The 13,045-nt window shown below is 40.8% G+C and overlaps 1 protein-coding gene across 1 annotated transcript in view; it reads left to right on the forward strand.

Annotated features, from left to right (window-relative positions):
- The window catches only part of thsd7aa (thrombospondin, type I, domain containing 7Aa), a 78,769-nt gene extending 73,585 nt beyond the window's left edge, over positions 1-5,184 (forward strand). Inside the window, exon 28 of the mRNA XM_058046785.2 lies at positions 3,431-5,184. Coding sequence (XP_057902768.2) covers positions 3,431-3,518 — 88 coding nt within the window. The 3' untranslated portion in view covers positions 3,519-5,184. The remainder of the gene's footprint in view (positions 1-3,430) is intronic.
- Positions 5,185-13,045: the final 7,861 nt, after the last annotated feature.

Here is a 13,045-nt window from a genome sequence, read left to right on the forward strand (position 1 = left end):
TTATACTCCAGTGTGACTTATGTATGTTTTTTGTTTTTTTTACCGAATTATGCCTTTTTGGCCTTGTACGACTCATACTCCAGTGTGACTTATGTATGTTTTTTTCTACCTAATTATGCATTTTTGGCCTTGTGCTACTTATACTCCAGTGTGACTTATGTATGTTTTTTGTTTTTTTTACCGAATTATGCCTTTTTGGCCTTGTACGACTCATACTCCAGTGTGACTTATGTATGTTTTTTTCTACCTAATTATGCATTTTTGGCCTTTTGCGACTTATACTCCAGTGCGACTTATGTATGTTTTTTTTAACCTAAGTATGCCTTTTTGGCCTTGTGCGACTTATACTTCAGTGTGACTTATGTATGTTTTTTTTTCTAGGTAATTATGCCTTTTTGGCCTTGTACGACTCATACTCCAGTGTGACTTATGTATGTTTTTTGTTTTTTTTACCGAATTATGCCTTTTTGGCCTTGTACGACTCATACTCCAGTGTGACTTATGTATGTTTTTTTCTACCTAATTATGCATTTTTGGCCTTGTGCTACTTATACTCCAGTGTGACTTATGTATGTTTTTTGTTTTTTTTACCGAATTATGCCTTTTTGGCCTTGTACGACTCATACTCCAGTGTGACTTATGTATGTTTTTTTCTACCTAATTATGCATTTTTGGCCTTTTGCGACTTATACTCCAGTGCGACTTATGTATGTTTTTTTTAACCTAAGTATGCCTTTTTGGCCTTGTGCGACTTATACTTCAGTGTGACTTATGTATGTTTTTTTTTCTAGGTAATTATGCCTTTTTGGCCTTGTACGACTCATACTCCAGTGTGACTTATGTATGTTTTTTTCTACCTAATTATGCATTTTTGGCCTTTTGCGACTTATACTCCAGTGCGACTTATGTATGTTTTTTTTAACCTAAGTATGCCTTTTTGGCCTTGTGCGACTTATACTTCAGTGTGACTTATGTATGTTTTTTTTTCTAGGTAATTATGCATTTTTGGCCTTGTGCGACTTATACTCCAGTGTGACTTATGTATGTTTTTTTAACCTAAGTATGCCTTTTTGGCCTTGTGCGACTTATACTCCAGTGTGACTTATGTATGTTTTTTTTCTACCAAATTATGCATTTTTGGCCTTGTGCGACTTATACTCCAGTGCGACTTATGTATGTTTTTTTAACCTAAGTATGCCTTTTTGGCCTTGTGCGACTTATACTCCAGTGTGACTTATGTATGTTTTTTTTCTACCAAATTATGCATTTTTGGCCTTGTGCGACTTATACTCCAGTGCGACTTATGTATGTTTTTTTTAACATAATTATGCATTTTTGGCCTTGTGCAACTTATACTCCAATGCGACTTATGTATGTTTTTTTTTACTTACTTATGCATTTTTGGCCTTGTGCGACTTATATGTGCGACTGTGTGACTTATGTATATTTTTTTCTACCTAATTATGCATTTTTGGCCATGTGCAACTTATACTCCAGTGCGACTTATGTATGTTTTTTTTACCTAATTATGCATTTTTGGCCTTGTGCTACTTATACTCCGGTGCGACTTATGTATGTTTTTTTTAACCTAATTATGCATTTTTGGCCTTGTGCGACTTATGTATGTTTTTTTCTACCTAATTATGTATTTTTTAAATATTGTGCAAAAAAAAATCGTGATATATTGAAGTAGCGAAGTGGGGAGGGATTTCACCAACTATTTCCAAAAAGGTGCCGCAAGTCATGCTGGCAACCGGCGTCCCAGCGTGCTTTGCAGTTCATGTTGTGCACAGATTTGGACTCCATGACGTCAATGTCCACTTTTTTTGTTTGACTTTTGTTTGCTTTTTCCATCATCATTTCATCCTCTCATCTTTTGTGTTCTTTCTCCATCTTCACCCCCCCCCCCCCTTCCCATCTTTCTTTCCCCCCATTCTTCTTCTCCTCACATTCTCTGCTCAGTCATTGTGGTTGTTGTCTTTGCCCTGAGCCAAACTCCAAGTCCCATGAAGATGGGCTTTGCTGGATGGAGCCAAAGAGCTACACGGTGTCTTACATCTGCCCCGCCTGCCAGAAACTAGAAAAACAAGAGTTGCTGCAGCTCAGCCAAGTCCAGCAGCAGCAGCAGCAGCGGCCCCCTCCACCCCCACAGCAGCCCCCACCTCCACCCTCACAGCAGCCCCCACCTCACTTTGAAACACTCATCACTTAGCCCCTCTTCTCCGTCTTAATCTCGTGTGCCCAAATGACCTGTCATGCCCGTTTAGTCTTTTCACTTCAAATCTCATCCTGGAGGTAAGCGTTCATCATCGAGATGATTTCACTGATAACTGATAACCTCACAGCTAGGAGACCAGGGTTCAATTCCACCCACGGCCATCTCTGTGTGGAGTTTGCATGTTCTCCCCGTGCATGCGTGGGTTTTCTCCGGGTACTCCGGTTTCCTCCCACATTCCAAAAACATGCTAGGTTAATTAGCCACTCCAAATTGTCCATAGGTATGAATGTGAGTGTGAATGTCTTACTGAGAACAAACACTTTGCTAACAGCACTCGATTCATCACACTGCAACTTAATACTCAAAAGGTGTATAAACAAATATACAAACATACCCCGAACATGCAGAATGGTTAGCATGTAGGCCACACAGTTAGGACTCCAGCACCCCCCCACGACCCTGCACAAAGATTATGCCATGGGTGGTGTGATCCCTAAATTCATCACACAGCAACTTAACACTCCCAAGTTATAACTAAAAAATATACAAACATATACCAATATATCGGCTGCACGGCAGTCGAGTGGTTAGCGCGCAGATCTCACAGCTCGGAGACCAGGGTTCAATTCCATCCTCGTCCATCACTGTGTGGAGTTTGCATGTTCTCCCCGTGCATGCGTGGGTTTTCTCCGGGTACTCCAGTTTTCCTCCCACATTCCAAAAACATGCTAGGTTAATTAGCCACTCCAAATTGTCCATAGGTATGAATGTGAGTGTGAATGTCTTACTGAGAACAAACAGCACTCGATTCATCACACTGCAACTTAATACTCAAAAGGTGTATAAACAAATACACAAACATGCCCCAAACATGCCGAATGGTTAGCATGTAGGCCGCACAGTTAGGAGATCGGGAAGACGTGGGTTCGATTCTCGTTGTGGAGTTAGCATGTTCTCCCCAAAAACATGCTAGGTTAATTAGCCACTCCAAATTGTCCATAGGTATGAATGTGAGTGTGAATGGTTGTTTGTCTATATGTGCCCTGTGATTGGCTGGCCACCAGTCCAGGGTGTACCCCGCCTCTCGCCCCAAAGACAGCTGGGATAGGCTCCAGCGCCCCCACGCGGTAGAAAATGAATAAATGAACGAACGAATAAACTTAGAATCGTTGATTTAAATCATATTCGTCTTTTTCTTTGTTTGTCGTGCAGCAAAAAGCCAAAGAAGCCCCAACGGCGACAGATGAACAACAGGCTCAAGCCCCTGACGTTGGCCTACGACGGAGACGCCGACATGTAGACGTGTTGACAACCATGCGGATCTGCAGACAACCTCGGTCACAACATCAACAATCACAATACATTCTCATAGCAGCCTTTTTCTTTTACACTGGAGCCTCGGTTTTCAATATTTGTTATTATTATTCATTCAGACAAAAATAATAATAATTATGACAAAAGAAGAGGGCTCGCTGGCTTTAGTCTTCTACATTTAAAAGAGTTCTAAACCATAAATGATGTGAGGTACTTTTGGCAGCTTACATCCCACATTGAAAGAGGGGTCACAAAACCCCCAAAACAAAAAAACATAATTTACTGAAATGTTATAATAAAATCCTATTATAACACAAAATATCTTCATACTGATTAATGAATGAAGTACTTTCTCACATTCTTTATCAACATTGGCTAATAGCTAATTTTGAAGCTATCAGTTATTTACGAGGAAGAAATTATTCGAGTTGTTTTGATACGAGACTACTTTGTCGGAAATAAATAAATCAATAAATCCTACGAAAACCAAGGTTCCACTGCATTTTTATATCTGTAATATTTTGTTTCACAAGAGCCTTCATAACTTTTATATGCCTTTAATTCTATATGCTATTTTACTCCGAGCTACCCGCTAACACATTGGTTGGGTCATTTATTTATTGGCTTTATTTATTTTGTATTTTATTTATGATAAATTACTATTTTTTGCCTTTGTTTTGTTCCTTGCATCATTTTGCACTATATTAGTGCAGCGTGTTGTACTCATGTCTGGCTTCCTGAGTCTCAAACAAAGATGGCCGCCAATGGAGTGACTTGCTTGCAGACTGATCTCCCACTCCCATTGCGTCTTATACAGTATGTGATATGACGGTATTAGTGTAAATATGTTTTGTTTTTTTTTTTCTCTGTCAACTTGTACAGACGCTCTTCTCAAGCTGTTGAAGATTTGTACTTTTGTAGAAGAATGTGACGGAAACCGCTGGGGGGGCGCGTCGGGATGGGCGGTTGACAAGGGCGACTCAAAAATGAATGAGGGCGTGTTATTACCTTCGATTTCCGTCTTACTTCCTCTGGAGGTAGGATATTTTTTATTATGCTTCATAACTTCTGTTGCCCTCATGGAAGTATTTTTTTTTTTTTTGGCCCATATACTCATTACCACAATGCATTGCCTTTAATTGAACCAGATTCATTCATTCATCCGTCATATTGTATGGATGCAGGGTTTATACGTTACATAAACCTTGCTTATGGTTTTTAAATGGTGCCAGACCCGACTGTGATAAGTGAATTTGGATAATTAGAACATTGAAAACTGTTTCAAAAATGTTTTTTTTATTATCATCATTAGAGACCCGGGTTCGATTCCACCCTCGACTTAATTATTTATTGTATAGATGCAGGGTTTATACGTTACATAAACCTTGCTTATGGTTTTTAAATGGTGCCAGACCCGACTGTGATAAGTGAATTTGGATAATTAGAACATTGAAAACTGTTTCAAAAATGTTTTTTTTATTATCATCATTAGAGACCCGAGTTCGATTCCACCCTCGACTTAATTATTTATTGTATGGATGCAGCATTTATACGTTACATAAACCTTGCTTATGGTTTTTAAATGGTGCCAGACCCGACTGTGATAAGTGAATTTGGATAATTTGAACATTGAAAACTGTTTCAAAAATGTTTTTTTTATTATCATAATTAGAGACCCGGGTTCGATTCCACCCTCGACTTAATTATTTATTGTATGGATGCAGCATTTATACGTTACATAAACCTTGCTTATGGTTTTTAAATGGTGCCAGACCCGACTGTGATAAGTGAATTTCCACAAAGTAGAATAGTTAGAGCTGAAAAATGTTTTTTTTTATTATCATCATTAGAGTCCTCAAGTGGTTAGCACGCAGGCCTCACAGCGGGGGGGACCCGAGTTCGATTCCACCCTCGACTTAATTATTTATTGTATGGATGCAGGGTTTATACGTTACATAAACCTTGTTTATGGTTTTTAAATGGTTCCAGAAATTTTTTTTTTTATTATCATCATTAGAGTCCGCAAGTGGTTAGCACACAGGCCTCACAGCGAGGAGACCCGAGTTTGATTCCACCCTCGACTTCATTATTTATTGTATGGATGCAGGGTTTATACGTTACATAAACCTTGTTTATGGTTTTTAAATGGTTCCAGACCCGACTGTGATAAGTGAATTTCCACAAAGTAGGATAGTTAGAGCATTGAAAACTGTTTCTAAAAATGTTTTTTTTATCATTAGAGTCCTCAGGTGGTTAGCATGCAGACCTCACAGCTAGGAGACCCGAGTTCAATTCCAGCCTCGGCCATCCCTGCATGGAGTTTGCATGTTCTCCCCGTGCATGTGTGGGTTTTCTCCCACATTCCAAAAACATGCTAGGTTAATTGGCTACATGCAAACTCCACACAGAGATGATCGAGGGTGGAATTGAACTCGGGTCTCCTAGCTGTGAGGCCTGCGTGCTAACCACTTGAGGACTCTAATGATGATAATAAAAAAAATATTTTCTGGAACCATTTAAAAACCGTAAACAAGGTTTATGTAACGTATAAACCCTGCATCCATACAATAAATAATTAATTTGAGGGTGGAATCGAACTCTGGTCTCCTAGCTGTGAAGCCTGCGGGCTAACCACTTTAGGACTCTAATGATGATTAAAAAAACATTTTTTGAAACAGTTTTCCTACTTTGTGGAAATTCACTTATCACAGTCGGGTCTGGCACCAATTAATAGCCATAAGCAAGGTTTATGTAAAGTATAAACCCTGCATCCATACAATAAATAATCAAGTCAAGGGTGGAATCGAACTCGGGTCCAAAATGGAGTTGAAAATAAAATAATTTTGCAGTAGTTACTCAAGAGAAATTACCGCATATGAAAATATAAGCTCGAAAGTACACAATGTATTTATCATCAGTACCAAAACATCATATCACTGCCTGATTTTTCTGTTCACGGAATGTTTTATTTATATTTCCTTCAATATGACTTGTAAATAGAGGGAAAATGCTTTTTAAATGTATTATTAATGTACCATATTCTTTTTCTCTTTTTTTTTACTGAAAAAAAAAACAAAAAGGGACCCAAAAAAATGGAGTGAAAGTGGATATTCTAAATGTGATGAACTCTGAACTCTTTTCCTACTCTTTGTTTATATGTATTTGACCAATTGCTGATAATAAACAAGAGAAATATTATGCGGTGTGGTTGTATTTATTTATTACAAATATATAGAAAACACTTAAATCGTGCTAAATGTTTTTTTTTTTACTGTAATGACCGTTCGGGGTATTATTTTGTTGCAGGCATATGTTTGGTCACCTACGTGGGGCGGGTCCAATGTGACCTTTGAACCAGGAAGTGCGGGAATCTTGTATGTGTGTGTGTGCGCTGTGCTCTCGTTGCCGAAGTAGTCTTAAAATAAAGTTGTCTGGAAGCAGCAGGCAACCGTGTTTCTTTCTCCGTGGAAGTCAAGCCGCTTCTTACTAAGGTTTGGGGCTGAAAATACTGACATTTGACACATGTGTTATGTGTTTATGTGTTGTATTTGCGCATGTGTTTCAATGGAGAGATAAGTTCCGGGGTTGGGAAGGAAAAGGGGGGACGGACAGGAAGTGACAGTAGCCCTTGTTAGGAAGTATTGTTCTTTTAGACCTTAATAAAAATGGCTGAGCGTAGAGTGTTACAGTACATTTGTACATTGCAATGTTACATGTCAACGCTAGATGTCAGCAAAAGACCGTTTCAATTTCATAACACAATTCATGTTATATTTTTTATTTTTTTTTTTAAATATGGTTATATGTACACAAAGTAGAAGAGTGAAGTTTATTTTTTTGTCTATTTGTTTCAATCAGCAACAATGAAGCCTGAAAGTACTTTTCTTCCATTTGTGAAATTGTTGCCGTGTGCTTGTTGAAGTAATTGTCTTTATCATCAGTGCGGCTGATTGGGATCGGACAGAAACATGTTTTTGGTCCTCTCATTTAATCAGCACTTCACCTAATCACATCTCAGGCTGGCAATGAACCGCCTGCTGCCGAGAGAGAGAGGAAGTCCTTTCATCAAGGAAAAACCTCGTCTTTTCACCTCATTGGCTTTACTGCACCCCCATCCTCTACAAAAAAGAAATACCTCAAAGACATCAATAATCAATAAAGATATCAGATAAGATATCTATTACTATCACTGTAGAGACAATCTTTATATTTGTCGCACTTTTCCACATTATAGTACACAAATGTACCTCTAGTCTACTGTCTCTGTACTAGTAGGACTACATAGTAGGACCGGTCTGTAGTACAGGATAGTAATATCAGACCTTAGTATAGGGGGCTGTAATATAGGACAGGACAATAGTACAAGACAGTAGTTCATTGTGGGACTGTAGTACAGGACAGTGGCATAGGACCGTAATATTGTCTTGCGGTATTGGACTGTAGTATAGGACAGAAGTATCAGGCAGTAGTATAGGATCGTAGTATTGGACTGTAGTATAGGACAGAAGTATCAGGCAGTCGTATAGGATCGTAGTATTGGACTGTAGTATAGGACAGAAGTATCAGGCAGTCGTATAAGACCATATTATTGGATGGTAGTACAGGACCATAATACAGTAGGTAGTATATTGGAGGACAGTAATATTGGACCGTAGTACAAGGTAGTAGTAGTGAACAATGCTATTCGACTGGAGTATAGGACCATAGTGTAGGACAGTAGTACCAAACTGTAGTATGGGACCCTTAAAGGGGACCTATTTTGCTAATTTTTCTGCTTTTTGATAATAGTAGTCCTTCCAGAATCTGCACCTATTCGGATGTATTTCTTTGGATTTTGTGGTTCCCACGAAAACAGTCGGTTTTAATGTATTCCACCCACGGCCCGCCTCCAGGCACATGGTTGGTCACAATAGCGAGTACATAATTGGAGTTCTAGTTTGTGCCGCTAGCTAAGAACGGTATAGAAGTTGATAATAAACGTCGATTTATCTTTTTAAAATGTCGGCTTTGGATGTCGGCATTGGATCCCGATTAACGATCCAGAAGTAGAGACTGGACAGTCCTATGTTTTTCAAGGAAAGCGGTTACTTCAAGACGCCTTTCAATAGTAAGTAGCTTTAGCCTTTTAGCGGCTACTAATTGTGGTGGGAAAAGGGCTATTAGCTAACCCCGCTCTTTGTATACAAGCGCTTTTTCTCCACGACTTACACAAAATAAACACAGTTAGGACACTGATAAATTGTTACTTACTGTTGTAAGTAACGTTGTAAAGGTATCGGCTAGTCCAGCTACATACTAGCCCGTGTTCACAAAACAGTCCAGTGTGAAATGCCGTCAACAGTCGGCCCTCCAACCACTTGAGCTTGATGATGGCGTCTTTAGGAATTGGATACAAATGTGGCTTTGCTAGCAAGTAAACAGAGGAGCACTTGTTCTGTTTACAGACATTTCCCATATAAGGACGTGGTCCATCTGTGACATCACAAAGGGGCAGTTTTTACCACGCCTTTTAAAACTGAGCGTTTCGAGCCATCCCAAACTTCTTTCAGGGTTCACTTCCAAAATTATGTGAAACTTTGGCATTGTTTAACACGAGAATATAATATTCTAACTACATTTATAGGTCAGAAAAGTGGAAAAAGCAACTTTTAATATTCCTAAATGAATTTTTACCATTACCAAATTCCTGTTCTTCACAGCTTTTCCGAAAGTTTATTACTTGTGTGAACTCTGGTTTAGGTGCTTTATGAAGATTCCAAGCAAAAAATAAACTCATTCATCCACGCTCACATCCAAACGGAAAAGTTTCTGACGCCGGCAGTCATGCTAATTGTGACGCCTTTTGATAGCCGGCAGCTGCATCCTTTGGCCGGCGCTCCGCTATTTGCTATCATTTGTCTCTGTCAGCCTCCCACCTTCCTCATCCTCCTGGAAAAGTGCTGGCAGCCTTCAGCGTGCCAACAGGCTGGCCGGGCTGCCTTTTTGTCGCCACGCTTGAATCGCAGCCCCTTCCTGGTCAAGCCCGGTTTGACTGCCGCCGCGTTCTGTGTGGATGTGGAGTGACACTTCACAACGGCAGCTGCTCGGGCTGAGCGACGCCACCCCGCTTTAGGGGGGGCTTTACCCGCCACAGCTGCCCTCACAATCGGACATGGAGCCCAGCCAGCCAGCTTGGGCCGACATTTCCATGCCGCCGGACACCATCTTCGCTCTACTCCGCAATCATACTCTTTATCTTTTTATCTTGTCTCCACGCTCCGCCCTTTGGAGACCAATAGCGATCCATTAGCAAGACGTTCCGCTGTCATTATCCAGCCCGGTAATGAACGGCTAACACAAAGGTACGCAATACAATCAGCACACGGACCGACTGATTACACTCTTTTGACGAGAGGAAGAGGAGCAGCTGCGTGATTGAGACGTACGACATGTCCTTCCTTTATTGGTTTCCACGGCTCCCGGGAGCGTGTATGTGTATGTGTGTATATGTGTGTGTGTGTGTCCTATTCTTTGAAGTCGGCGGCTCAATTCCCGGCATCTGTGCTTCACTGATCCTCAATTGTGGCCTTTAAATGCGACACGACTCAAAAAAGAGCAAACACTCAACTGTTTATGATCCATGTGAAGCCAAACTGAAGGCCAAACTGACCTCGGATCAGCTTCTTGAAACTAAGGGAAGAAAAAAAAATACACAACAAGGCTATTCAGCTAAGTTGTGGTCGTGTTGGTTAGCGAGAAGACCTCACTGCTAGGAAACCGGGGGTTCGATTCCAGCGTCGGGCATCTCTGTGTAACATTATTATTTTGTGTGATCACTAAACTCATCACACAGCAACTTAACACTCCCAAGTTATAACTAAAAAATTATACAAACATATACCAGCATATCGGCTGCACGGCGGTCGAGTGGTTAGCGCGCAGACCTCACGGCTAGGAAACCGGGGTTCGATTCCACTGTCGGGCATCTCTGTGTAACATTATTATTTTGTGGGATCACTAAACTCATCACACAGCAACTTAACACTCCCAAGTTATAACTAAAAAAATATACAAACATATACCAATATATCGGCTGCACGGCAGTGGAGTGGTTAGCGCACAGACCTCACAGCTAGGAAACCGGGGTTCAATTCCATCGTCGGGCATCTCTATGTAACATTATTATTTAGTGCGATCACTAAACTCATCACACAGCAACTTAACACTCCCAAGTTCTAACAAAAAAATACAAACATATACCAATATATCGGCTGCATGGCGGTCGAGTGGTTAGCGCGCAGACCTCACAGCTAGGAAACCGGGGGTTCGATTCCACCGTCGGGCATCTCTGTGTAACATTATTATTTAGTGCGATCACTAAACTCATCACACAGCAACTTAACACTCCCAAGTTATAACAAAAAAAATTATACAAACATATACCAATATATCGGCTGCACGGCGGTCGAGTGGCTAGCGCACAGACCTCACAGCTAGGAAACCGGGGGTTCGATTCCACCGTCGGGCATCTCTGTGTAACATTATTAATTTGGGCGATCACTAAACTCATCACACAGCAACTTAACACTCCTAAGTTATAACAAAAAAAAATACAAATATATACCAATATATCGGCTGCACGGCGGTCGAGTGGCTAGCGCACAGACCTCACAGCTAGGAAACCGGGGTTCGATTCCACCGTCGGGCATCTCTGTGTAACATTATTATTTAGTGCGATCACTAAACTCATCACACAGCAACTTAACACTCCCAAGTTCTAACAAAAAAAATACAAACATATACCAATATATCGGCTGCACGGCGGTCGAGTGATTAGCGCCCAGACCTCACGGCTAGGAAACCGGGGTTCAATTCCACCGTCGGGCATCTCTGTGTAACATTATTATTTAGTGCGATCACTAAACTCATCACACAGCAACTTAACACTCCCAAGTTATAACTAATAAATATACAAACATATACCAATATATCAGCTGCACGGCGTTCGAGTGGTTAGCGCGCAGACCTCACGGCTAGGAAACCGGGGTTCAATTCCACCGTCGGGCATCTCTGTGTAACATTATTAATTAGTGCGATCACTAAACTCATCACACAGCAACTTAACACTCCCAAGTTATAACTAAAAAAATATACAAACATATACCAATATATCGGCTGCACGGCAGGGGAGTGGTTAGCGCACAGACCTCACAGCTAGGAAACCGGGGTTCGATTCCACCGTCGGGCATCTCTGTGTAACATTATTATTTAGTGCGATCACTAAACTCATCACACAGCAACTTAACACTCCCAAGTTATAACTACAAAAATATACAAACATATACCAATATATCGGCTGCACGGCGGTCGAGTGGTTAGCGCGCAGACCTCACAGCTAGGAAACCGGGGTTCAATTCCACCGTCGGGCATCTCTGTGTAACATTATTATTTAGTGCGGTCACTAAACTCATCACACAGCAACTTAACACTCCTAAGTTATAACAAAAAAATATACAAACATATACCAATATATCGGCTGCACGGTAGTGGAGTGGTTAGCGCACAGACCTCACAGCTAGGAAACCGGGGGTTCGATTCCACCGTCGGGCATCTCTGTGTAACATTATTATTTAGTGCGATCACTAAACTCATCACACAGCAACTTAACACTCCCAAGTTATAACTACAAACATATACCAATATATCGGCTGCACGGCGGAAGAGTGGTTAGCGCCTAGACCTCACAGCCAGGAAACCTGGGTTCAATTCCACCCTCGGCCATCTTTGTGTGGAGTCTTGTGCATGTTCTCCCCGTGCATGCGTGGGTTTTCTCCGGGTACTCCGGTTTCCTCCCACATTCCAAAAAACATGCTAGGTTATTTAGCCACTCCAAATTGTCCATAGGTATGAATGTGAGTGTGAATGGTTGTTTGTCTATATGTGCGCTGTGATTGGCTAGCCACCAGGGTGTACAGGGTGTACCCCGCCTCTCGCCCAAAGACAGCTGGGATAGGCTCCAGCACCCCCGCGACCCTCGTGAGTATAAGTTGTAGAAAATGAATGAATGTTTGGTGGACCACATTTTCAGAATTGAACAAGAAAACTAACAAAAAGCAAACAACAACATAAAAAAATTGAACAATTTTAAGTAATTTTTACCTTAAAAAACTTTAAAAAACTTTACTTTACTTTACTAAATTTTTACTAGTAATTAAGAATAAAGAAAAAAATATTAAAAGGGAACTATTATGCTCACTTTTCAGTCCTTTTGTATGGAATTGTGGACGCAATAACCAGCACAGAAAGCTTTCTAGTTCTTCCAGAATCTGCACCTATTCGGCTGTATTTTTTTTTGGATTTCATGTTTCTTGAGAAAACGGTCTGTTTTAATTTATTCCACCCATGACCCGCCTCCTGGCACGCCCTCTTCTCTGTGATTGGTCACACTTCTCTTGCTGAAAAAGACTTCCGGTTTGAGCAGCTAGCTGCGAATCCAACTTTATTTGAGTTGATAAACGGTATAGGAGTTGATAA

This window comes from Doryrhamphus excisus, linkage group LG7 (assembly GCF_037039965.1).
Source record: "Doryrhamphus excisus strain RoL-2023G ecotype Guam linkage group LG7, RoL_Dexc_Guam_v1.1, whole genome shotgun sequence".
Taxonomy (NCBI): Eukaryota; Metazoa; Chordata; class Actinopteri; order Syngnathiformes; family Syngnathidae; genus Doryrhamphus; species Doryrhamphus excisus.